Below are 25,850 nucleotides of genomic sequence, written 5' to 3' on the forward strand. Positions count from 1 at the left end.
TTCTTTACTCTCCTTCTAGAATACACCACACCAGCTGTCATCTACCACTTTGTCCACAGGGACCTATCTCCTGGAAGAGCTCCTTTGCCTCCCCCACTGCAGCCCACTCTTCACCCAGAAGACTCCTGGGGGTCTGGCTCAGCTTCCCTTCCTCCTTGAAGCCTCTCCTGGGACTCCATGGGCCTCTGTCTATAACACCTTCCTTATTGCCCAGCTGGTATCTCTCCAGGGTCTGTCCACCCACTGAACAAGGAGACTAGCTTACCGTCATGAAGGCTCTTTCGGTTACAAGTACTAGAAAAAAGAACCCACTTACAACAGATTAAGAAAAAAAGGCGGGGTAGGTATCAGAGATTCAGAGGTGTTTCCTAGAAGGAATCGAAAGGCAGAAGCCCAGTTGGGACCCTGTATAGGGTTGAAACCAGAAACTGAAAAGGGATTAGGAGCTCAGGCAGCTTCTCGTGTGCAGATCTCTGGCTCCCTCACTGCCTGTCTCTCCTTACCCTCATCTCTGTTTCCTCCACTTTCTCCCTTGTTCTCTCTGTCCACACACCAGCTTCCTCTTCCCCCTCAAGCACGTGCTTTCACGTCTCCATACCCACCCTCCCAATTGCAAGGCGTTCACCACATCCCAGTTCAGCTGCCCAGCAGAGACTGACCAGTATCTCTCAGGCCTAACTGGAAATTCCAATGGGAATCTGATCGTGCTTGGCTCAGGTGTCCACTCCTGGACCGGTCAATCAGCTGTGGCTGAGAGCGGAGCCACATAGGACAGCAGCCACCAGAGCTGGGCCCTGCTTCCAGACAGCCTTGGTTCAGACCCTGATTTCACCACTTACAACCCAAGTCACATGGGGCAGGTTAATTGAATTCTTTACACTGAAGCTTTTCCATCTGTAAAACGGGGATGATATAAGCTAGCCCCCGGTGGAATTGTGAGGAGATGAACCTAAGTTGTTCAGCACGATACCCAGCATCTACTGATACTCAGAATATACAAGTGCCCACCGCCATGGGACTGGTGAGGGCATGAAGATCGCAGAGCTCTTCGGGGCTCTGTTAATGAGATCATAGAGGACAGAGCTGCTGTTCATTTATCTTTGTGTTCCCAGCAGAATGGCACACGGAAGGTATTTAATTCTAGAGGGTGCTGGTTGAATGAACAAAAGGGTGATGACTCAGAAGTGGGAAGATTCAGGGGTCACTGCTGAATCCCTTCAAGTTTCTCACTGTCTGGGCCATTTCCCTTCTGAGGCTCTTCAGGTCTTTCTTTGATAACCACTGTGTCTGCATCAATTTTTGGCTTGAGGCAGAACACTGCTGATACAAGAGAGACCACAAAACTCTAAAGAGACAATGTGCGATTTATGCTACTGGAAAGTTGGAGGGAAATGGTAAAAGCTTTTCAGTATTTGAACAGAAGTAAGAAGGTGGGAGAAGCTGCCCGGTACACATAAAATAGAGGATAATACAATAAATTAGGGCTGAACCCCTTAAATGTAATTTAGAAGATGAAATGTTCAGATGAGCACTGTGACAAAATGAGTCCAGAAAATGCCCCTCTCCTGGACAGTTGTGGGCCAGAAGTATTGTGCCCAGAAACACAGAGGGCGCTAAGGCTATCCAGTTATTTCTCAAGCTTCCTAGTAACATCAATTACATGCACCCCTTCAGGAACTTGGGAGTCTGTTTCATCTTTCCCCAAAAAGTGCCTCCTTTCACTTCCAGCCAGAGGCAGGTGCAGAGCTGTAACTGCAAGACCAGGACAGGCTCCGGAAGGAAGAAGCCAGGCCAGTGAGGTGGTCAGAGAAACAGCACGAAGCCTTATTGCCATGCCAGCCCCAAACAAGGCAGGGAGTGTGTCTGCGTTGCTTCTGATTGATTCCTTCATGTTCAGCAAAATGCTTCACACTTAGTAGACACTCAGAAATGTTGGGCAAATGAATGAAAAAGAGAAAAGGCAAAGAGGGAATCATTGCTTAATCAGGTCTGCTGTAAGAAACCTCAGTGAGCCAGTCATATAAATGTGAAATCAGAAAGTGCAATACTATCCAGGACTACAGTATGGGCACTGGCTTTTTGGGAGCAGGATTTTCTTTTAATTCTGTATGTCGGTCCCTAGCATCTTCGAGAGGAGGCTTTGCTCTCCACGGCAATGATTTCCAACGTGTTAGGTCATGCAACCTTATCAGTAAGAATTTCAGGGACTGCCACGTAACACAGTGTATTTATTTGTTTACAAATTATGCATTTGTCCTACTGCACTAACATTATATACTTTATAAAATACCTTCAAAGGACGTTAAAAAGGAATGCTATAGGCTTCCCTCCACAGCTCGGTTTATGCTGACTCTGGTGGCCGCCTGGAGGGGATCCTGGAAGGGGAAGGGATGGGAGAGGTGGGCTCTGGGGATGGGTGCGAGGACCCGACCTGAGGGGGGAGGGATTGGCCCCTAGGGGAGGGCTGACCCAGCTGACTTAGTGGCCCAGAGTCTCTCCCTCGCTCCCAAACCTCAGAGGAAGGCTTTGCCCAGGGCACAGATTCCTCAAGGGCCTGGATGGCTCTGGAGGAAGGGCCACGGGGCCTGAGGACTGGGTTCCTGCCCCCGCTTGCCCACTCGAGCTTCTGGAGCAGGCAGTGGCGTCCAGCCAACACAGGCACACTCCCGGGCTCTGCTGCCTTCACCATCTTGGGCTGTGTGATCTTAGACTGCTTACTTAACATCTCTGAGCCACAATTAATAAATGAGATAATATTCGTGGGGGGAGAAAAGATGCTATAAACAATATTTCAGATGCTTTGCCAGTCATGATAACTTCTTTTTTTTTTTTTTTAACCAGCTCCTGGCACAAGCCACCATGGTTGCTTACCGAGAGATTCAACGCGTTAGTGATAGTGAATGTAAACCCATATTTTGAAATCATCTTTAGATCATTTCCATGTCTTCTTTGTAACTCTCATCAGATGTGATTAGTTAATCACTGGTTTGACCTCGTGATTTGGGAATCATCGCTGCCTTTTCTTGGAGCACACTGGGCGTGAATTATTCGTGTTACATTCCATCCCACTGCTTCTTTTCAGCGATATTTTAGGTGATGTTTCTGTTTTGTGGGTTTGTGTCTTTGTAACCTGCTGATGTGACCTGGTGTGTGTGCACAGCCCCCGTAGTGCCCCTCCACCCGCGGCATTCCTGTCTTCCCACAGGGCACCTCTTCATCGTATGTGACCCCTGACTGCCCTTCATGCAGGAGCATAAGGCCCCAGCGTCAATCCATGTACTAAATATTAGCAAAGCTTAACTTTTTTCTTATTTTCTTAGATAAAATAGAAATCAATATCTTCCCACTCCCCAGTGGGACGGTTTGCAGGCCACCGCAGCTGTGCTGTGTGAGGGGTGACATCGTTCTGTGGCCTTTGCCTTCCCTCTCTAACGACCGCCATGTGTTGTGCCCCCTCAGACGTCTGGAGAGAAGAAGCGATCTGGCCATAGTGACAGCAATGGCTTCGCCGGCCACATCAACCTCCCGGACCTGGTGCAGCAGAGCCATTCCCCTGCGGGGACCCCCACTGAGGGCCTGGGGCGCGTCTCCACCCACCCCCAGGAGATGGACTCTGGGACTGAAGTAGGTGCTGGGCAATAGCCACGACAGCTTTGTCCTCCGGCAGGGGGTTCTGAGACCGCGGGCCCCTCAAGAAGGAGGCTTTGCCAAGCTCCCAGAAGCGTGTTTGGTTGGGTTTTATTATACTATGTAATTGCTTATGCATATGATTAAATGGACCAAATCCTAAAAGCAGAGCAGTGAAAAGTTCTCAGGTAGCATCTGGACCAAAGCCTGTTTTTACAGAAGCAAATAGTGAGGCTCAGAGAGGTTAAGTGCCTTGCCTAAAGGCACACAGCTGTTTTGTGACAGAGCTGGGACCAGAACTGGGACCTCCTATCTCCCAGACCAGGAAAGGAAACTTCAACCTATAGAGATTCCAAGGCCAATAGTTGAGGTTCATAGTTACATTAATTTAGTCAAACTAAGTTTGACTTAGGTGAAATAAGGTTGAAATGATTTGTTTATGAAAAATAAAAATAGATACGTTCTCAAAGTGTTCATCTTCCTAAACTCCAACTCGCACAAGAAAGGGAGAAGTGGGATATTATCTTTCCTACACAGAAAAGAGTCTGGGGAAAAAAAGCCAGAATAAACAATCTGCCGGGAAGTGCTTGTAGATGTCGTTGACCGAGCTTGACCATTCGGATGAGATCACAGTGCTTGGTCATGTTTCATAAATAGTCCTTTGAATCACACATAGGCCCTACATGTGTTTATAATGCATACAGTTTATAACGCTGTGTTTGAGGTTGTCCATGCACTGAGTTTTTATGAGGCACCATTTGGATTCTAAAGCTATAGAGCAGGTGAACTTTGCCGCAAGGAAAAGAACGTAGAGCACTGTTATAGCTTCATGCACTGTGGACAGTTGTTTTCTGCCTGACTTTGGGTACCAAGGAGGACTCCGTGCGGTCAGACCCTACTCTACATTCTGCTGCTTCCCCGGCTCTAAGTGGGAATGTCAATACTTGCACACCTCCTTCATAGACTTCTAAAGATCAAAGGAGAGAATGTCTGTGAAAGTGCTCTGTTTGGGAGGGGTAGTCCTACCTTATGGAGGATGAAGTGGTTTTGATTTCATAACATGAAGGGGAAATCTTGCATTAAAGTCAGATTGGGCCTTTGTGGTTTTCTCCTTATCTGTTTAGGGGTCTTGGGATACTGGTTTTATTTTTAAATAAAAACCTGAAAAAAAAACTAAAAAAATTAAAACTTAAAGACATTTATCCCCCCAAAAGATACTTCTTATACTGAGTGCAGATCTGTTTATAATATTAAAAGGACTTGAGTGTCAGTAGGAGTGGAGATGACAGACAAAATTGGGAGATGGTTATTGAAGCTCCTTTGACAAAACTCAAAAATCGAATATTGGGACATGAAGCCTTGATAGTTTACTGTTCCCTAGTTTAGTTCTGACTTCATATCTTAATTGTGCTCTCTAAGCCCTTGAGATTATTTTTTAAGTAAGCCCTGCAAACCTAGTATCTTCATGAAGTTCCCACATAGGGCATATAAGTATCCTTTTAAGGAAACTATCATGGAAAGGAAAACTCTTCATTCCCTGGATGAAATTGCCCCTGAATTGCAGATTTTAAGGCTTCTTGAGCCAACACCAATCCACCTGCATCACCAGGCCAGCATGGAAGGCCCCAAAGGCCCCAAGAGGAGTCTTTGGTTGATCATGTGTTCAGGATGAAGGATGCTGTGTAGCTATGCTTAGTTTACTGCCAATTTGTTGTCAGCTTTTCTTAAAACCATTTGGTCAGTAGGAGATTGCTTTTACTTCAAGGGAGAAATAGGCTCTGTCACTACAGCCATCTTATCAGATATGAAGGTGCTACCTATGGTCCATAATATAATTTGCTCACTACAATTCTTGCAGCCTGATGATTAATGAAACCCTGCAAAGACATAATGGTTAGTGAGGGACCAGTATCAGTAGAAGCTGGAGAGAGAAGCACACACTTTGACTTGGGGGTCAGAGTGTGAACAGTTGGATGGTTTGAAGAGTCTCTAATAATTTTAAAGCCCAAGCAAAGTATTATTAGCGTCGTTTGTTGCTACAGTATTTATCTATCTGCTCTTCTTAATCTTCTTGCTTATTGATTAGTATGGCATGGGAAGCAGCACCAAAGCCTCCTTCACCCCCTTTGTGGACCCCAGAGTGTATCAGACGTCTCCCACTGATGCAGATGAAGAGGATGAGGAAACGTCAGCTGCCGGTAAGCTAGAAGGCCCCGATGTTTTAGAAACAAATTGGTTTTCCTTTCTGATATGACCTGATAAAAAATTAATTATTAGTTCACTAGTTAAGCCATTAACTGCTTAGGCCCTGTCTTAAAGGGAAGACTTTTTATTACTTTTTTTTTAATAGGATTCCTCAAACAAGTTCTTTCTATTTTTTTTCATCTCTTCTATTTTGATTCTGGTAGGAACCCAGAGGTATCCAGGGGCCCTAGGAAAAGCTGCTCCTCAGAGATCTCCAAACTCACCACACATTTCTCAGAAGCAATTTCTGGGTACAGTGCTGTGCACGCAGTAGGCAAAATCAATGCGTGTTGAGTTGTGTTGAGTTCTAGGTGTGTGCTTCCCACTTCAGAAGTCTGGCTGATTGAGAGGACAGTCTTGCTTTCTAGAATTCTGCAGCTCACTAATCATCAGACTCAACTTGGGCCAGTTTGTCAGTTGATAATGTGGAATTTCAAAAAGTTAATCTGTCCTGCATATATTACAGGAGATGAGGATGGTGTGTTTAATTTTATGAGATGAATATTAATTCCCTAAACTACTCAAGTAGTGTCTATAAGCCTGTTTTACTAACGGATAAAACACTGCTTTTATGAATGACATACTTTATTCTACTAAAAAAGTGTAAAATATTTATAGTTTCAGTGTTTCTTTGCCTTTATCATAATGCACACTAAACAAGGAGAAATCATAGTTATTTGAAGCCCCTTTTCCATATCTCCATTGGTTATATTTTAAGATGCCACTGACTTCTCTGATTCTTTTTCTCAAAGCTCTGTTTACTAGCGAACTTCTTAGGCAAGAACAGGCCAAACTAAATGAAGCAAGAAAGATTTCAGTGGTAAACGTAAACCCAACCAACATTCGGCCTCATAGCGACACACCAGAAATCAGAAAATACAAGAAGCGATTCAACTCAGAAATACTTTGTGCAGCTCTGTGGGGTAAGTTGGTGCTTTTTTTACCATTCATTAATGAATTGACCCTCAAACAGGAATCTTACTATCAGAAGAGTGCTGATTGAATCATGGGTGTTAGAGACCCGATTTGGGACTGTCTCGGCCTCAAGAGAGACCAAGAGCAATTTTATATTTAGAAAGAACTGATACCCTAACTGATACAATTTTATATTTAGAAAGAACTGATACCCAGGATAGCAATGAGATTCAGAGTGACCTTGTCACATAACAGTGATGGGCTAAAGCCAACAACAGAACTAACTACCACTTAATATATGCCCACTCTGTGCCCAGCACTGTGTGATGTGCCCCATGTCCTGTCTCTGTGATCCATACAACATTCTGCAAGGGCAATAATGGCGTGACCTTCATGTGACAGTTGAAAAAGCGGCACAGAATATTTTAGTGACTTGCCAAAGGCCATACCAGTAGTAGTAGCAAGATAAAACTTGAAAAGGACAACAAATGAAGAGCCTTCCCTTTTAGTTCAACACATCAACCTGCAGTTCTTGTGAAAAAGATCTGCAAATTTTAGCTGACCTCAGACTCAGTATAGGTGTGATGAGATTCTGTCAAAATCCTGGTCTGTGTCACCATAAACATGACACACAGATCAAGGAAGGACATGGCTCATTTGCACCCATCTAAAATACTACACCTAGTTTGAAGCACCACAATTTTATAAGGGCAAAAGCATTTGAGTTGGTAGCAGGGATGAGCACAGAGCCTGGAAACCATTTCAGGGGAGTAAGGCTCTGTCCTCTGGAGAAGAGACTATTAGAAGACAACAAGATAACCGTGTTTCATATTGACTAACACGTGGTTGAAAGAGCAGACATTCACGTTACTTAGAAGACAGATGTGCAGTAAGCAAAAGAAGTGGAAAAGTTACCCGTTCCTAAATATAGGCCATTGCATGGCTGAACTCACAATGTGTGCACGTGTCTGTGTGTATGTTGGGAGTCAGGGGTGTTTATATGCCTAGAGATGAATTTTCAAGATTGTAGCCATCCAGACAAGACCACTTACCTACCAGAGTTTTTGTAATAGGAATTACCACATGGGAGGTGGGCTGGACTAGAGTTAGATGCCTGAGAAGTCCCTTACAGCAGCGGTCCGCAACCTTTTTGGCACCAGGGACCGGTTTCGTGGAAGACAATTTTTCCGCGGGGGGCGGGGAATTGGGGACCCCTGCCTTACAGTCAATATTTCTGTGACTCTTGGGCTATTAATACCTGCACTTGAATTGGCTTATCATTTCCCTAACAAAGAGCAGAACCTTAAGCTATGGGATGTAAATTAAGCTCTGGTGTGAGAAGGAAGAAGGGCTTTTCTTCCACGAGTATGGGAATGGGGCACTCTATTATATGTAGAAGGTGGGTAGGCTAGAAATCACTGCATGAATAGGAGTGGGGTGAACCTTGGGGAAGTCTCGAGGTGTGATTTATAGAGAGAGCCAAGAAAAGGGTGGGTGTTACAGGAAAGGAACTAGCGTCACATCTGTGCCTCAGGCTCCTCTTGAGAAGAACTCTATTTTAGGTAGTAAAGGGCTACATGTAATGAATGCTGCTACTACTTTATAAAAGAAAACTAATTTCATTACCAGAGGGACAGTGATTTAATTACTGTCTCAGAGCTCCTACTTCTACACTCCCTACTGTAGTACCTGCTTGCCCATTAGTTTATATTTACAAGTCACAGTTTCTTAGGTTTTAAAGGGACCCTGGATGCGGAAGAGTAAAGTCCATAAGAGTCAGTCTTGGGATGCTTCTTAAATTTGCAGGTGTAAACCTCCTGGTGGGAACTGAAAATGGCCTGATGCTTTTGGACCGAAGCGGGCAAGGCAAAGTTTATAATCTGATCAACCGGAGGCGATTTCAGCAGATGGATGTGCTAGAGGGACTGAATGTCCTCGTGACGATATCAGGTATGTTGCTGGGATGACCAAGTCCTCCAGGTCTGCACAGGTGGGAAAGGTGATCACCTCACTTCTGAAGGAATAGTAAGCTCTGCCCTTCCCAACCAACGAGCAGCACGATAAATTATGGCAGTAGGACCAGAATGACATCACCCACGTTTTGTAACTCCAGAGATTCTGACCTTCAAAGGGAAGTCTCTCACCTCTGCCTGAAATCTGAATCAGACAGAGACATACCACCACGGCTGTGTATATATGGGCCTTCACCCTCTGCCAGGACTCAGCAAGGATCCTTTTAAGGTGTCTGTACTCCAGTCATTGCCATCTACTCTCAGATGGAGAATATAAAAATGTAGGCTTCTGGGTGAATTGGGAGATTGGGATTGACATATATACACTAATTTGTATTAAATAGATAACTAATAAGAACCTGCTGTATAAAAAATAAAATTAAATTAAATTAAAAATAAATAAATAAATGTAAGCTTCTGGGAGTGAGAAATTTTGTAAGCAGAAATTTCTCTGGTCTCTTTTCTTATAAGAACTGCTTTAGTTTATAGTTCACTGACATTTTAGCAAGTGCAGCTGGCCCATTGGGTGATTGAGTCTGCAAGGAGATTGGAAGGTAGGAATCATTGCCACCCTCTGCAGCTTTCCACTTCCCAAAAAGAGCTTAAAAAAAAGAGAGAGAGACAAAAGTGAAGGCCTTACTACTGACAAGTTAAAAATGTAACCTGAAGGAGTCTACGTTCTTGAAAGTTTTTTCTTTCGGAGGGTGTTTGAAGGAGTTTAATAAATAATACCCCACTTTTCCCCTCCCATCCCATCCAGTATGAAACCGACAGTACCCCTGCACATTAGAACCGCCTGAGGAGGTGTGAAAACTCCATCATGCACCCCAGACTAACGGGTCAGAATCTGGGAGTGTGGCCCATGTCTCAGAAGCTTTCATGGCTCCTGAGGTGTCTCCACTGTGCAGCCAAGTTTGAGAACCAGCCGTTATTTTGCAAAGAGAAACATAGGGCTCCTCTTGGGTTGAACCTTGAATAAAGTTTAACTCTTCAGCTGTACTTCTGTTTTGAGAAAAGGCCCTCATTTGATGCTACAATTTCCTCTTTTGCCTGTCCATTGAATGCTCAGTTTCATCTCTTTTTATTCTCCCCAAATAAGGGTTCACCAAGTAAATTCTTCTTGCATTATCATTTGAGTTTAATTCAGTGTACTCCTTTATTCTGGGTAATGCCTTCTTGACTGCAACACTCCCAAATCAAATTTACAACCGTACATCTGCCAGTCACTTACCAAAAGTGGAAATGATATCAGAAAATCCATGTTCAGACTTCATTATGTTGTTAGTGACACATCCCATTTTTAAAAGTGTAACCATTTCCTATTATGAGGTGCATAGGTAGGGAAAGAAGAAAATGAAAACAGAAGCCAAATTTTCTTGAACTGCCCTCGGATCTGTGTTGGCACGGAGAGGAGAAAGCACCAGCCCTCCTGCCCATCCTAGCTATAGAAATCAATGCATATTCAAGGCTTTTGGTTATAAAAAGGAATAGTAACTGCACGTGGTTCCCTTAATTTAGGTTATAAATGTACTCTCCTGTCAAATCCAGTGTGCAATGCTTTAATGAATTCTTTTCTTCTGGTATATATCACAGCTGCAAAATACGGAACATTTTTTGACACCTAAGAGAAGTGAAAGGAAAATAAGTACCCAAGAAGTATAACCCACAGGCTTAAATTACTGATCACTTAGGAAAAGCCACCCCAAGGGACATCTTCTTATCTGGTACTCAGATAATCTCAATATATTAAATTTTGCTCCTCAGTTTAAAACTCCTCAATGTTTTTAAGATGTTTCCTTATCATACTAAGAATTCTTTAGTCCATGATCTCTTTCCCATCATTTACCAAAGGGAACTTTTGTGTTTTTTTTCCAAGTATACATCTTTTTCTCCGTTCTTCTTTTTGTTTGACACTCCTTTCAGGGATCTCAGCACTGTAAACATGTCCAAGGGTTATTTTCTGAGCCCTGATTGCTGTCGTTGAACTTGTTTCTCATACCTCCTTAAGAAATTCCTTTTTCTGTTTGGTAAAATGAAACTACTACCAGCTGTCATCTTTAAAGTAATAGAGGAGGCGAGTAAGGGGGGCTCTGCATTAACATATGCTGTTGGGTAGAAGGTAGTCACACATGAGTATGCTAAAATGTCCAGTTGTCAAAACTCCTTCATGTAATTAGATCTGGAATGTTTTGGAACACTGATCAACCATTCCGTTACAGAATTAGGTCTTACTGAGCAGACACTGCCCTTTGCACTGGGAGGAGAGAATAAGAGCACCTTGCTCAAATAGAAAGCACCAGAAGGTACAGAAAAATTATGCAATGGTTATTTGCCCAAAACACTTGGACCTGTTTTGATCGTAAGTTCTGGCAGAGACAATACTTTGACGATGCTGGAGACACTGGTTATTGTGCCTTCACACATACACAGACACACACACAAGTGTAAATAAAAATAAATAAAATAAAATGGAGATGGAGAAGGACTGAGAGAAAAAGCTGTCTCAGGGCCTAGAAATTAAAGTTCTATTACTTCAACAGGAAAGAAGAATAAGCTACGAGTTTACTATCTTTCATGGTTAAGAAACAGAATATTACACAATGACCCAGAAGTAGAAAAGAAACAAGGCTGGATCACTGTTGGGGACTTGGAAGGCTGTATACATTACAAAGTTGGTAAGTCTCAAGACATGGAATTGTTTGCTCAATCCAAATTATTCAGTTAAGTTTCATTTAGTTTTTTTCCATCAGATATTGATGATGCATTTGTGACCAGTTTAAGACACTGCTGGAACCTTAAATATACTTGCATTATTTCCCCAAAAAGTTAGATTGATGAAGTTCAAAGAATGCATTCAGAATAAAGTCTTAGGCTCCAGTTTGAACTCACTCCCAAAGACCCATTAAAATAACCATGAAGAAATAAAAGTGCTGTAAACCTACAAGGACAAAGGGACCAGGAGAAGAGAAAACAGATAAGAGATGTCAACAAAATTGAACAAGAATTGTTAGATGACTAGGAACAGAACTAGCTGACCAGGAAATGCTGAATTCTAAGTCTGCTGTGAGGAAAGTCATCAAAATCAATCCAGTCACTCAACAGAACTCAGAAAGGGCCAGGACCTGAGGTCCCAGGTGTATCTGAGGTGGAGGTGGAGGGTGGGATTGAAAATGGGAGGATTGTTGGAAAGTTGATGAACAGCAAATCCTCCAGAACCCAGTCAGGCAGCCACCCTCCCTGACAGCAGCAGAAGATGAAAGGTGGGCACAGCCAATCTGTTGATGGGGAATATTGAATTATAAGGACACATTGATACACGCACAGACACCTCCTTCCCCTGTTTAGCACCCCAAATGTTGCCAGCCATGCTTATACTCCCAAGCAAGAGATTGAAAGATGGTCTTTGGAGAAACTAAATGGCCAGCAAGAAAAGATGTTGAGGTACTAATATTTGAAATGCCATGGAAAGAGCATGCTATCTAACCACCTTAAAAGTGAAACCCATCAGTCGATAAGCCCACTAGAGCAGACAGTGGGAAAATCCACTAATGGGAAGGAAACTTAAACAGAAAGAAGGGACTTTAGAGGAAACAAGGATAATGAGGAGTGGAACAAAAAAATTTTAAAAGAAACTATCAATATACTAACTTCAGAGAGATTAGAAATACTGTTTCCATAAAAGAAGAATAGGTGTTATTTTTTTAAAAAAGATGGAACAGGGTTGGAGAATGTCATTCAGAGACCCAGAAAAAAAAATCTTGGAAATTAAAATATATTGGCAGGAATAAAAAATGCAGTAGAAGGGTCGAAAGACAAACATGAGAAATGTCCTAGAAAGTAGAATGAAAAGAAAAGAAAAAAGAGAGAATAGGTAAGAAAATAAAAGTTTCAGTCCAAGTGGTTCAAAATATAAGTTACATGAGTTTTAGGAAAAAGATTAAGAAGTGGAAGGGGAAGAAAGCATCAAAGAAAGAATACAAGAAAAGTTTCTAGAATTAAGACCTCAAAATTTCAAATTAAAAAGATTCACTGAGTACCTAGTACAGTGAATGAAAAACGACTCACAAGAGGACATAGCAACATGATATTTCAGTACCCAGGAAATGAGAAGGCTCTTAAAGCTTTCAAATTATAAGTAAATAAATAAACAGTTTACATGTAATAGACACAGAATTAGGTGGCCTGGGACTTACAGCAGTACTAGAAGGTTAGAAGACAATGGAGGGGACTTCCCTGGCAGTCCAGTGGTTAAAACTCCACGCTCCCACTGCAGGTGGTGAGGGTTTGATCCCTGGTCAGGGAACTAAAATCCCACATGCCGTGCAGCACGGCCAAGAGAAAAGAAAAAATACAATGGAGCAAGGCTTTCAGAGTTCTAACGGAAAGATTTTTTTCACTTAGTATTTTATAACCCATCTGTATTAGCCAGGGCTCTCCAGAGAAACAGAGCAAGCAGGATGTGTATATAGAGAGAGAGAGACAGAGAAGGAGAAAGAAATTAGTCCAGGCAAAGTGGGACAATGGAGGGTTCAGGAAGAGGTACCTACAAGAAAAATAAAATGTTACTAATAGATTACCTGCCATATTTGACTGTACTGACAGCACTAACAGAAAGTTTCCATGTGCTTAGAGATAGATACATAGAAAATAAGGAAGTGAAAAAAATTTGAAAGCAAGAAAGGAATTATAATAATGGTATACTACATGCCTCATCTATGAACAATAATGATTTAAACACAGGATATTGACTTAACCAAAACTTGTAAATATAACTATATTGGAGGTATGGGGAGGAAGAGATGTGTACGTTTGAAAGAGAGATCTAGAGAGAGGAGATTGCTGTAAGAGACTAGACCCTTTCCATTCTCCAGAGTCAGTAGGTAATATCTACAGCTGATAAAAGTTGTAAATAACATTATCAGCACGTCATTTAGAAATATGGAGGGCTTCCCTGGTGGCTCAGTGGTTGAGAGTCCGCCTGCCGATGCAGGGGACACGGGTTCGTGCCCCAGTCCGGGAAGATCCCACATGCCGCAGAGCAGCTGGGCCCGTGAGCCATGGCCACTGAGCCTGCGCGTCCGGAGCCTGTGCTCTGCAACGGGAGAGGCCACAACAGTGAGAAGCCCGCGTACCGTGCAAATATATATATATATATATGGAAATAAATCGCTGAAGAAGTATTTGAAAGTATATTAAAGACAGAATAGTAAACAGGAGAGGCATGCTACAGAAAAAGAGCTCAGAGAACAAGAATTTGGTCAGTTATCTTGGGCTAAATTCTTTAGGACACAGAATATTCTGTTTGTTCAAACATTTTATAAATAAAAAGACTGCCATGTGTACTGTCTTAGTCTGTTCAAGCTGCTATAACAGAATACCACAGACTGGGTGGCTCATAAACAACATGAGTTTATTTCTCACAGCTCTAGAGGCTGAGAGAGCCAAGATCAAGTTGGTGGCAGATTCAGTATCTGGTGAGGGCCTGCTTCCTGGGTCACAGACAGTGGTCTTTTTCCTATAACCTCACATAGCAGGAAGGGAGAGGGATCTCTCTGGGCTCTCATGTTAAGGGCACTGGTCCTTTTTGAACTCCTAATAACTGGAATCCAAGTTTGAATAATAAGCGAACAGCAGCCATTATGTCTCTAATTTTTCTACCATCTTGCCATACCGGCTCTCAGCTGCTCACATGTGGGTGAACGTAAAAGCCAGGCAAGGAAACATGAAGGATTTTTATACAGATTCTTCTTACAATAAGTAATTCACATCTAGACCTAGTGCTTAGAGGCAGTCCTAAGCCAGTTACATCTTTAGATGAAGAAAAGAGCCTTCAGTATGAAGCAAAAGGCCCCAGGTATCCTGCAGACCAAGTACATTAAAGGAAGTTAAATCTGTATCTATGAGAACATCCCACACCAGAGCATTACCCTCAATCAGGATGATATATATGTGTGTGTGTGTGTGTGTGTGTGTGTGTGTGATATAGTGGTTTACACATTCTTTAATACAAAAACTTGAATAAATTAATGAACTATTTTAATTCATAACTTTTCTATTACAGTCAAATATGAAAGGATCAAATTCTTGGTGATTGCCTTAAAGAATGCTGTGGAGATATATGCTTGGGCTCCTAAACCATATCATAAGTTCATGGCATTTAAGGTAAGTAGGCATGTGATTACCTAACAAGGGCTTGTTTTTTTATACAGTTTAGGTTCCCATCAGTTAACAGTGGTTAACTTACACATAACACTAGTACCAATTTTTCTGTATATAATAAACCTCTTTTAAAAGTGTAGGAGCTCTTACTTGTTATTCTAAAAGTAAAGACTAGGTATTAGTAAATACTGTTAATTAGTCAAATTAAAATTGGGTACACCCTCCTCCATTTCAGGTCTATGCATCATCTCTAAGTGGCATTTAGCATGGAATGGTTACCAGGCAAAGCATTCATTATGATATTAGGCAATGAGATTTATTATACACCCACCTAACTAGGGCACTCTCTTGATATTTCGTCCGAAAAAGGCAGACCGACAGCAAGCAGCACTGAATCTCAAGGCCGAACTGAGTCTCTAAATCTTGTAATCCTTGTAAGCCTTTTGGGGAAAAGTCGCTAAAACTCACTTGATGCTCATATATCCCCATTGCTGTTGGACTTCTCTAAAATGAATACTGAATGTAGTCACATATGGAAATGGCCTAGTTTCTCTGCATCCTTCAATTTTCATTGCTGTTTCATTTTTTATCTTGTCTAAGTCTGTACCCACTGTGGTTGGCTTGATAACTCATGAGCTTCAACAGAAGTAGGATGGGGAAATGCTGGTCCCGTTGACTCCAGATCATGAAAGCTGACCCCCAAATGCCAGAAGGACCAGTACTTACAGGCACTCTGATGTTTTCAGAGCTGCACAGTCTACCCATAGCCAGCGTGAATTTACCTTCTGTTCATTCTTACTCTCTGCCTACGTCTCTCTCTTTCTTTATATCTCCTTGGCCCTCACTTTTTCTCCCCACCTTTATGACTATTGTCTTTCTTTGACCCTTTATGTATTTTCTGTTGCCACATATGCCACGTGAGGGCAGAAGCTGCCTTGGGAACATTACAAAGCCCTCTTCAGGGCTGAATCACCCCCGCTTCTACCTTGTTCCTTTAGCAGGGCAAGGAGTTCATTTGTGATGTGCTCAGGAAGATGCGAAATGGGCCCCACTCGTTAACCCCGCTTTTATGGAGAGAAATGTTTGGAATGCATTGCGTTAGTAATAACACTTCAGGGATGACTCCTGACAGCTACAGTGGTGCTGCTGTCCCGCCAAAATCTCTCTTCACAAAAGTTTTTCAGTCAAGATCCTGTTCCTGTTCCGGTTCCGAAGTTACTGTCATCAGTGTACTAGCCAAAGTGCAGGATTGACTGCAAAATGCTTTGTTGAGCAAACCATGGCCAACCTAGAAAGAGGGAAGAGCAAAGGCAAGGACTCGAAGAGGAAAGACTGGAGCCGGCAGGGGGTCGAGCCCTCCCGTGGGACAAGGAGATGAGGCTCGAACCTCCCATCTATGAGAATGATGTTAGCAAAAGAGAAGGAGGGAGGGGTCTGTTAGGTGACGGTGACATGATAGCCGAGGCACTTGTGGTTTCACAGATTCTCGCCCAGACTTCAAGGCCAATACAGGTGGAGTGTGGATTAAATAATGGCAAAGGAAAACAGAGGAACACTTGACAGTTAGCTGGGGCGTAGACTCTGGAGTCTCACACACAGAACTTTGATAAACGTGGCTGGAGCTCTTTTTTTCTTTTCCTTTTAAACCCAGCTCGCCAGCGTAAGCCGTGAGTCTTGAGATGAATCATCCCCACCGTCCTCTATCGCCCAAACCCAAGTCTCAGATCTCAACGTTAAGTTTAGAGAAAGCGCCAGCCTGATGTGTACTCACTCACCCAGGAGAGTCGGAACCAGAGCATGCCTGTTAACCCTGAACAGGCTTAGCACAGGGCTGGCCCACCTGCCCACCCAGTCTGTCTCTGAAAAGGTAGTAGCCATGCCTGGGCCTGGCTGTCCCTTGGGAAGGAGAGGGGCCAGAGAGGTGACTGGACCTTCTTCTTGGGGAAAAGGCCAGAAATAAACAGGGAAGAACAGCAGCACCCAGACACCAATTTTTTTTTTTTTTTTTTTTTTTTCGGTACGCGGGCCTCTCACCTTCGGGGCCCCTCCCTTCGCGGAGCACAGGCTCCGGACGCGCAGGCTCCGCGGCCATGGCTCACGGGCCCAGCCGCTCCGCGGCATGTGGGATCCCCCCGGACCGGGGCTCGAACCCGCGTCCCCTGCATCGGCAGGCGGACCCTCAACCACTGCGCCACCAGGGAAGCCCACCAAATTTTTAATATATGATGACACTATCAAAACAGACAGCTGTCAACCAGCTTTGCTGCCCTGGAGCACAAGGGGTAGAAAAAGGGGAACAAATGGATGCTAGACTCTTCCTCCCAGAGTCAGAATATGAATAGCCCTAAAATTGAAAGAAAGATTTCCTAGCTTTTCAATTTAAGAAAGTCAGACATTAACTTCCACAGGAAATGGCTAAAGGAAAAATTTATTAAGGTAACGTCTTTGAATGATGTGGGTACTCATGGGGTGATTTTTAAAGTCTTTTGCAGATCTCCAGCACAAGCCACTGCTTGTTGATCTCACAGTAGAAGAAGGTCAAAGATTAAAGGTTATTTTTGGTTCACACACTGGTTTCCATGTAATTGATGTTGATTCAGGAAACTCTTATGATATCTACATACCATCTCATGTAAGTTCCTGGAAGCAGACTGTCAAGACTCTGTTCCACAACCTGTGTGTATAGATTTGTTTTTGTACATTTTTAGTGGAGGTCATGCTAACTTTTACTAATCAATAAAGCAGATGGACTTATGGTCTTCACTAAATAGATGAGGCTTTTAAGTCATAAAACATGTAACTTTAACTGATTTTTATGGCTGCTTAAAATTGAGTAACACGTAATAGCAATTATTTGCCATTTACCGGACATGTTGTCTCATTGGATTTTACATTAAAATACATACAGTGTTTTTTGTTCAAGGGCATAGATTCTGTTTTTTAAGCAAGACTATAGTAGATGAGCTTCTATTTTTAGTTTTTGAAGGAGATTGGTTCATTTTATGTGGGAGAAATCCAGTGATCCTTTTTCTGCTATCGTTCCTCTCTTCAAGTGGAGGACAGTGTCACGTGGCGGAATCAGACACCCTGGAGCACATGCTCTGGCTCTTGCATGTATTCGCTTTGCAATAGTGGACACATTAGGCAGCCTGTCCAACCCTCAGCTTTCACATCTGTAAAATGGGGCTAAGAGGACCTATCACATGGGGTTATCGTCAGCATTAAGTGAGGTCATACATCTAAAGTAGTTGGCACAGGGCCCTGCAAATTGTACTATTAATATTACTATCCTGACACATTGCCTAAAACATGACTTTTAAGGGACGTGCTGCCCGTGGTTTCATGTAGTAGGATGAGTGCAGTGTAAATTTTGTTTCCTCTAACGTATGTAGTCCCAAGGCTAACATACAGTAGAAATTATTCGTCAACAAAGTCTGAGACCTAATCTGTTACTGTTTGGTATTTTGAGACTTTAAAGACTTCACTCCAAAGGAGCACAACAACTGAAAAAAGTTGTTTTGGGGCACGGCACACATATGTCATTGGTTGTTACATTACAGCTTTTCTCGTGTGTGTATGTGCACACAGGACTCACAGCCCGTGCTCTTGGTGAGGGGACTGGGCTGTCCCCATCATCATCCTCCATCCCCTCATTCCTGTCCACCATGTACCTACTGGACGGCCATGACATTCTCAACCAGGGGATCGCAGCAACACCACGTCTCTTTTCCCAGAACAAGTCAATCTACACTTATCTGAATAGTATGATTTTTTTTTAGTGAACGGTAATTTTTAAATTTTTTCTCAACAAGCCATTAATTTGGACTACAGTAACTCCCCTGCATAAGAACGAGTTCCATTCCGAGAGCAAGTTCGTAAGTTTAGTTTGTTCATAAGTCCAACGAAGTTAGCCTAGGTACCCAACTAACACAATCGGCTATGTAGTACTGTACTGGAATAAGTTTATGATACTTTTCACACAAATAATACATAAAAAACAAACACAAAAAATAAAGAAAACATTTTTAATCTTACAGTACAGTACCTTGAGAAGTACAGTAGTACAGTACAACAGCTGGCACTCCTTAGCAGTACCAGCTACATCACTGCTGCTTTTACTCTTGCTTCCGGACACCCTGGGCTTGAAATAATGATACTGTACTAGTGTACTCTATACAGTACTGTAAAAGTAAAGTACACAAAAGCACAACCACTTGTAGAGGATGCACGCACGTCACAGTGTACACCAGGCACGTGAATATTGGACATGCGAACACACGTTCGCACCTTGGAAAGTTCACACCTTGAAGGTTCATATGTAGGGGACTTATTTAGGCACCCAGATAAACTATCTGTATTGACTGTTCATAGCCTGTTTTGGTCCCACCTTTTGGCCCCACTTGGGCTGTTTCCGTCAGATCCAACTGGATTGCATTCTCCTCATCTTTTTTGGAAGTAGATAGAAAACACGAGATTTTCAATGTCCACGGGAATGTGCTCAAATCCCAATTCTACCACCACATCCTAGTGCAGCTTTGGTCAAATTACATAACCCCTCTGAGATGCAGTTGCTTCATCTGTAGACAGAAATATCTAGCATGGGGAGCTGTTTTAAAGGCCAGAAGTTATACATGGAAAGGGCCCACACTTGGCACAGGGCAGGTGCTCCATAGCTGTAGTTGTTGCTTTTAGAACAGGTAAATTGCATTCTCAACCTAGTGCCTAAGTTTGTATGTACCAGGGTATTTGACAGGTCGGTGGTTAAATTAAGCAAAACAAAACGTCAGTCTCTAGAATGTAAATGGAAAAGGGAAAAGAAAAAACTCTTTTTTTTTCTTTGCAATTCTTAGAGATTAATAGCTAAGATACTGTCTTATTTTTTAAAAGAATAATGCCTGGCCTTTCTTTGTCTTCTAGATTCAGGGCAATATTACTCCTCATGCCATTGTCATCTTGCCTAAAACAGATGGAATGGAAATGCTTGTTTGCTATGAGGATGAGGGGGTGTATGTAAACACCTACGGCCGGATAACTAAGGATGTGGTGCTCCAATGGGGAGAAATGCCCACGTCTGTGGGTAGGTTAACCATTCCTTATCTCCTTCAGCAGTTACACCCCCCAAATGAAACGAAAGTCAAGAAATGTGAAACAACCATTTGATTCCACAAAAAAAAAAGTCTGTGAATAACACTTGTAAGACTTGCTTTGTCTGTTTATCTCAAGTCGTTTGTCATTTTTGTGGTTAAGATGTGAACAGATGCTGTGAGTTATTGCCCATCTAATGTTTTTAATGCAGTTTTGGAAATTCCTTTTGACAGCCTACATTCATTCCAATCAGATAATGGGCTGGGGCGAGAAAGCTATTGAGATCCGGTCAGTGGAAACAGGACATTTGGATGGAGTATTTATGCATAAGCGAGCTCAAAGGTTAAAGTTTCTATGTGAAAGAAATGATAAGGTAAATCCGTTTCAACATTTGCATTAGTGTTTGCATTTTAAGAGACCACCAGGTACCTGTGAAACCTTCATTTTCCTTTATACTGATTTGAATCACATCTGTGTTAAACAATCAATATTATCTTGAAATGGCATTATTTGGTTTGATTCATGTGAACCCTCAAAATATATTATTCACGCATCAAAAAAGACATAAGGGCTTCCCTGGTGGCGCAGTGGTTGAGAGTCCGCCTGCCGATGCAGGGGACACGGGTTCATGCCCCGGTCCGGGAAGATCCCACATGCCGCGGAGCGGCTGGGCCCGTGAGCCATGGCCGCTGAGCCTGCGTGTCCGGAACCTGTGCTCCGCAACGGGAGAGGCCACAACAGTGAGAGGCCCGCGTACTGCAAAAAAAAAAAAAAAGACATAAAAACATCTAAAAAATTTCTTGTAAACTCTTTGTAACTTGTGTGGCTTGCAGGCCTTAAGATGACTCAGCAAATAACCCAAATTCTCCTAAGCACTTAGAAGAGCCGGCCTCTCATTAGTCATCTCACAGTGGGTCAACTTTATACCCCACTTTTAGACGTTTCACAGAATCACTATTGGGACGTAACCCATCACATTATATTCGATTTTAAATGTAAAACATTTGACGTGTAGAAATATAAACTTTTTAAAAGTGTCACCCATACCTTAAGGAATGCACAATCGCAAACTCAACTAGTGCCATGTCTTGTGTCATTCCAGCCATGTTTCTTCTGAAGTGTCATAGGGGGACTGTTTTCCAGTGAAATCGGCGGTGTTCGTCTGGCATGATCAGTCGCCCAGAAGGCGTGTTCTGCAGCAGTGCTGCTTCTGCCTTGCCCTCCCCGTAGACTAACCCAGAGTTTTTAGTAGCTAAGCTCTACTGTGTTTGTGAATTCATCCTTTGGGACTATGGCCAACTTAGAAATGCTGTCCCCAAAACAGCAGACATAAACGAAAAGAAACGTGACAGAAAAGAACGTGACAGGTTGAACAGACCTGCATCTCTTGGTTCACTCCCGTTCCCCAGAAGCCAGGCTGGTCTTAGTCTGGCCCTGGAGTAGCCAACTACTCTGACCTGGTATGGTCTGGTGTGGTCTGGGTGGACAACAGCTGGGGATGGCAAGGATGGTCCCAGGCCCTTATCAGAATACACCAGAAAACAGACCTGACCCCTAGTAAAATTCCAGCCCCCGCCTAGTCTCTGGGAATCATAAGACTAGGAGTGATCTGGGCACGGACACCCACACTTCAGTTCATTGAAGTCCCACCTCAGAAAGCCAACGTCAAGTCACGACCACACCCTCAGCAGCAGGCTGGGACCACACCAGCATCTGGGGCCTGAGGTTTAGAGCCAGGGCTCACAGAACCTGGAGAGAACAGCAGCCCTTTCTTTCCCTCATTGTGTTCCCATGGGTCCTCTGTGCTTCCCCCTTTTGATTCACTGACCCTAACAGTAGCTTTACGTACATATGTAGCATTAGCTGAAAGATGAGCATTTCCACAGAACTTCTGAAGAAGTTGTTGGGAGAGACAGCATTCTTCTGAAGAAACTGTGGGAATGAAGTAGCAGAGACTTTATACTAATGACAAAAGTAAATGCCTTGGACCAAAGTTTGGTGTTGGCTGACTGAAGGACTGGGCCACAGCCCAGAATATTATTTTGCTGGGCAGTGGTTCACTGATGTTCAGCTCAAGCAAGCAGTACCCCAAATTTTGCTCGCTTCTCTCAGTCGTTTGATAAGATGATTTAGCAGACCCAGACCGAAGGGACTGTGGTTCTCCTTACTAATGCCATGATCTCCTTTGGCCTAGGGTATGCATTCATCAGCAGAGAAACCAAGCATTAACTCTTGGAATGCCAAAGTGAATAGGCATTAAACACCTTACCCTCTCTGACCAGAACCACTTTTTTTTTTTTCTTAATTGAGAAATGAAGTTGTATAGTAGTCAGTAGGCCCCAAATTCCCCCTTGACTTTGGAAATGTGAGAGGATTCTCTTCATTCCCAAAGTCTGCCCTCTTGTTATCAGGGGAGAGAAAAGGGGAGCCCCTGTGGCTTTCCAGAAATTAACAAAGGACGTGTTGTGTCCTAGACCAGAAATCCAGCATATTATCCTAGAACGAAACTCCCTTGTAAAAAGTGAGCGCCCAAAGGGTTGTTACAAGTCAAGATACAGCCCCTTCTGGGTCCCTGAAGGCCAATGCCACAGTCAGTCATAGTAACCTTCATAGGAATAAAGGCAGGGATGTTTACAGAGGATGCACTGTATTAAAAGGCACTTTATAAACACCAGCCATTAAGTCTTAAGAGCTGACACATGGCAAGGATAGGACATGTGAGAGAAAATGGATGGACGGTTGAAGAAAAGAGGGAAAGAAACCATGCAGTTGAACTAACTTCTTTTTAATTTCAAACAGGTATTTTTTGCATCCGTGCGATCTGGAGGAAGTAGCCAAGTGTTTTTCATGACCCTCAACAGAAATTCCATGATGAACTGGTAACAGAAGAGCACTTGGCACTTATCTTCATGGCGTTATTTCTAATTTAAAAGAACATAACTCATGTGGACTTATGCCAGTCTAGAGGCAGAATCAGAAGGCTTGGTTGACCATACCACTTTACCCTTTTCCTCTCCCTCCACCCGTCCCAGTACAGTCCATCTTTCAATGTTGCAGCCTGGTTGAGAAGGAGAGAAAAAGGTGGCAGGAATTTCCAGGAGATCCCCAAGAATGCTGCGTTGTCTGTGGACAAAGGTGGACCATGTGCTCTTCGGAGTTAGGGATAGAAACAAATATTGTGTGCTCTTATGATTAAGCTGTGTTCTGGTGGGTTTTTGAGTTTTATTTTGTTTTGTTTTTTTACCTTTTTTCTTCACCCCTTTACTTTGTAAGAATGGGGAAAGAATGCATACTGAGAAAATGTCTGTTTTTAATTCTGTCTGCCTGCTAGCTTTAAGTATACAATGTGTTGTAAAATTTCCAATTTCGAATGGTGAGAGACAGCACAATAAATGTACCTTATCTCTTTACACTGAAGGCCATAACTACATAGTGGGGTAACTGTAGAACTCTTTTGCCTTCACGAACCCAAAAGGTTGCTTTTTGATAGCAACTGCTAATGGATTTTTAAAAGAGAAGAAAAATACTAGTTTTCCCCACTTTCGGGAAATAGATTTTAAATGGCTAAACTACTAGCCTTAGACTAATAAAATCAACTACCATTTTTGTGAGTCTGGCAGGCCCTATTTTATATGGCCCTGTACAGAACAGAGTGTGTTGAATGGGATAGTAGTGCCATTGAGTTGAGTTGGCTCTAGTGAATGAGGGACTCTATAATACAACATTGCCTCAGCGATTATGCAACAGATCAGGGCAAAAGATGGGATGACAGAGGGGGTCGGACAGAAAGAGCTTCTGGAAACAAGCTAAAAATGTATATATATACACACACACACACTTTTTTTTTTTTCCAAATGCACAAAACTTCCCAGCTAAGAGGTCACTCTGTTCAGGCTTCGTTAGGAGTTAAGACTTTGTTCTTTCTGGGAATTGGAGAATAAATAAGATCCAGGCTCTGGTCATTCCCAGCTTTCTCCTGAGGGTGCCACTTTCCCAAGATGAAAACTGTGACTGAAAAAATAATAATAATAAATGTTTCTGAGCTGCCTGTGTTCTCTCTGGGTTGGTGAGAGAAGGGACTAGACTACTAAGCCTGCCTGAGACCCAGCGGGCATCATTGGTTCAGATGTTATAGAACTAGAAAGCAAGGCTTTGGCCAAAATTCTGAGACCCTAATCATTTTACCTTCCTCCAAATTACCCAACATACGGTAAACAACATTTGTGCAGAATTTGTATGTATTTCGTTCAGGTTGACTTGTGTCCTTATAGACTCTTACGCGGATGATTCGAACGTTTACGTGACTGTCTGGGATTTTTTTTTTTCCAAAGCTACCAGCATGGCCGCCTGTGGTATCAAGGTGTTGCAAAACGATATCTGTGTTGCGCTTCCTGTTTTAACCTACCTCGTTTCGTTTGTTTTGTTTCACTGTTCATCACAGCAGTGTTATCTCCAGGAGACATATAGAGAGCTCAACTGGCAATCTCAGGTGCACTTGATATTTTAAAATAAAACAGTAGTTGACCAAATTGTTCTTCTTGAAAAATTGGAAAAAAAAAAATCCAACAACAACAAAACTAATGTGGCTTGTTTGTGGAGAAAACAATGACTCTAAACAGATCAAAAAAAAAAAAAAAATCTATGATCCTACTGATTTTGCCTAAATACATGAGCAGCTGATGTGCTATTAATGAGAACGAAATACACGTTAGGAAAATGGCGCCATTTCAATCTGGTGGCTTGGGCGAGGGGGGAACAGGGAAGGGGAAATATTCTAGTTCTGTTATAGATGATTCTGCCCCTCCTGTAAAGGTGGTTGTCATTTGCATTTATTTTAAGCAGGTAACACAGGAATGGAATTGAGGATTATCTTCAGGCAATCACCAAGATGTCCTCATCGTGGTCCCTTTAGTGCTCAAAAGCAATGATATCCTCCCGTTCTCATTTTTACTGCTAAGGTTCTGCTGCTGAACAATATTATCTTCACAAATTCCGTGCAACAAATTCAGCAATAACGTTTTGGATTGAATTTAGCAGCTACTGTAATTGGATGCTGATGTGGACAAGATATATTGATTTGGGTCTCATCCCCGCATGTGATTGCCACCAGCTCTTTATATTGCTGCTGTGGTATTTTAAACCAGAAGCTTCTTTAAATTATGTTGCAAACTGATCTTTGTTTTTATGTTTTGTTTTGTTTTGATTTCTAAGTGGTAAGTTCGAAACACACAGCTTTAAATGATTTTTTTATTGTGGGATTTGGGTACAGTTAAGAAATAAAAGGGAATCATTGTGTTTAAACATAAGGTAGTTTGTGAATGTATTTTTTAAAGCCTAGATTCATTGAAACAAAAAATCATAAGAGAACAATATTAATGCAGTCTTGTTTACAGTATGTACAGTGACATAACATAGAACATGAGCTTTTCTGGTGCCAACAACAATAAAACACAGACGTTAAACATCAAGCCATGCCTTTTATATTTTTGTACAAATATCTTACACAGAGTACAAGGCAAAACCAAATTTAAAAAGGGCCCCCCACAAAGCTGTGCTCCTTAAAAGATTTCTAAAGAATTCTTTGAAGCTTTTATCTCCAAAAATACATTTTCCTCCATCAGGACTGGCCCTAGCCCTGAAATACTGAGGCCTAGGTCATGCAGAATATTTCAGAATAACTATTCTTGGGCCCGTAACAATTCCCAACTTTTTGGTTTGCTTTAATTCTTTATTCTTTTTTTTGGGGGGGGGGGTGGCAGGGGTGAGGGGGTGGTTGTGCTTTTCATCCCCCTTAATATCATCTTAAAA

At 42.5% G+C, this 25,850-nt stretch overlaps 1 protein-coding gene across 2 annotated transcripts in view; it reads left to right on the forward strand.

The window, feature by feature from the left end:
* The window catches only part of TNIK (TRAF2 and NCK interacting kinase), a 415,220-nt gene extending 390,630 nt beyond the window's left edge, over positions 1 to 24,590 (forward strand). For both annotated transcript variants that reach the window (XM_027111864.1, XM_027111873.1), the window contains 10 exons: positions 3,460 to 3,624; positions 5,714 to 5,825; positions 6,624 to 6,794; positions 8,593 to 8,736; positions 11,339 to 11,473; positions 14,860 to 14,960; positions 17,440 to 17,589; positions 19,875 to 20,034; positions 20,276 to 20,415; positions 22,842 to 24,590. In XM_027111864.1, the coding sequence (XP_026967665.1) occupies positions 3,460 to 3,624; positions 5,714 to 5,825; positions 6,624 to 6,794; positions 8,593 to 8,736; positions 11,339 to 11,473; positions 14,860 to 14,960; positions 17,440 to 17,589; positions 19,875 to 20,034; positions 20,276 to 20,415; positions 22,842 to 22,925 (1,362 nt within the window). In that variant the 3' untranslated portion in view covers positions 22,926 to 24,590. The remainder of the gene's footprint in view (positions 1 to 3,459; positions 3,625 to 5,713; positions 5,826 to 6,623; positions 6,795 to 8,592; positions 8,737 to 11,338; positions 11,474 to 14,859; positions 14,961 to 17,439; positions 17,590 to 19,874; positions 20,035 to 20,275; positions 20,416 to 22,841) is intronic.
* Positions 24,591 to 25,850: the final 1,260 nt, after the last annotated feature.

The sequence above is a fragment of the Aethalodelphis obliquidens genome, unplaced genomic scaffold (assembly GCF_003676395.1).
Source record: "Aethalodelphis obliquidens isolate GAN/ISIS:26980383/991018 unplaced genomic scaffold, ASM367639v1 scaffold1, whole genome shotgun sequence".
Taxonomy (NCBI): Eukaryota; Metazoa; Chordata; class Mammalia; order Artiodactyla; family Delphinidae; genus Aethalodelphis; species Aethalodelphis obliquidens.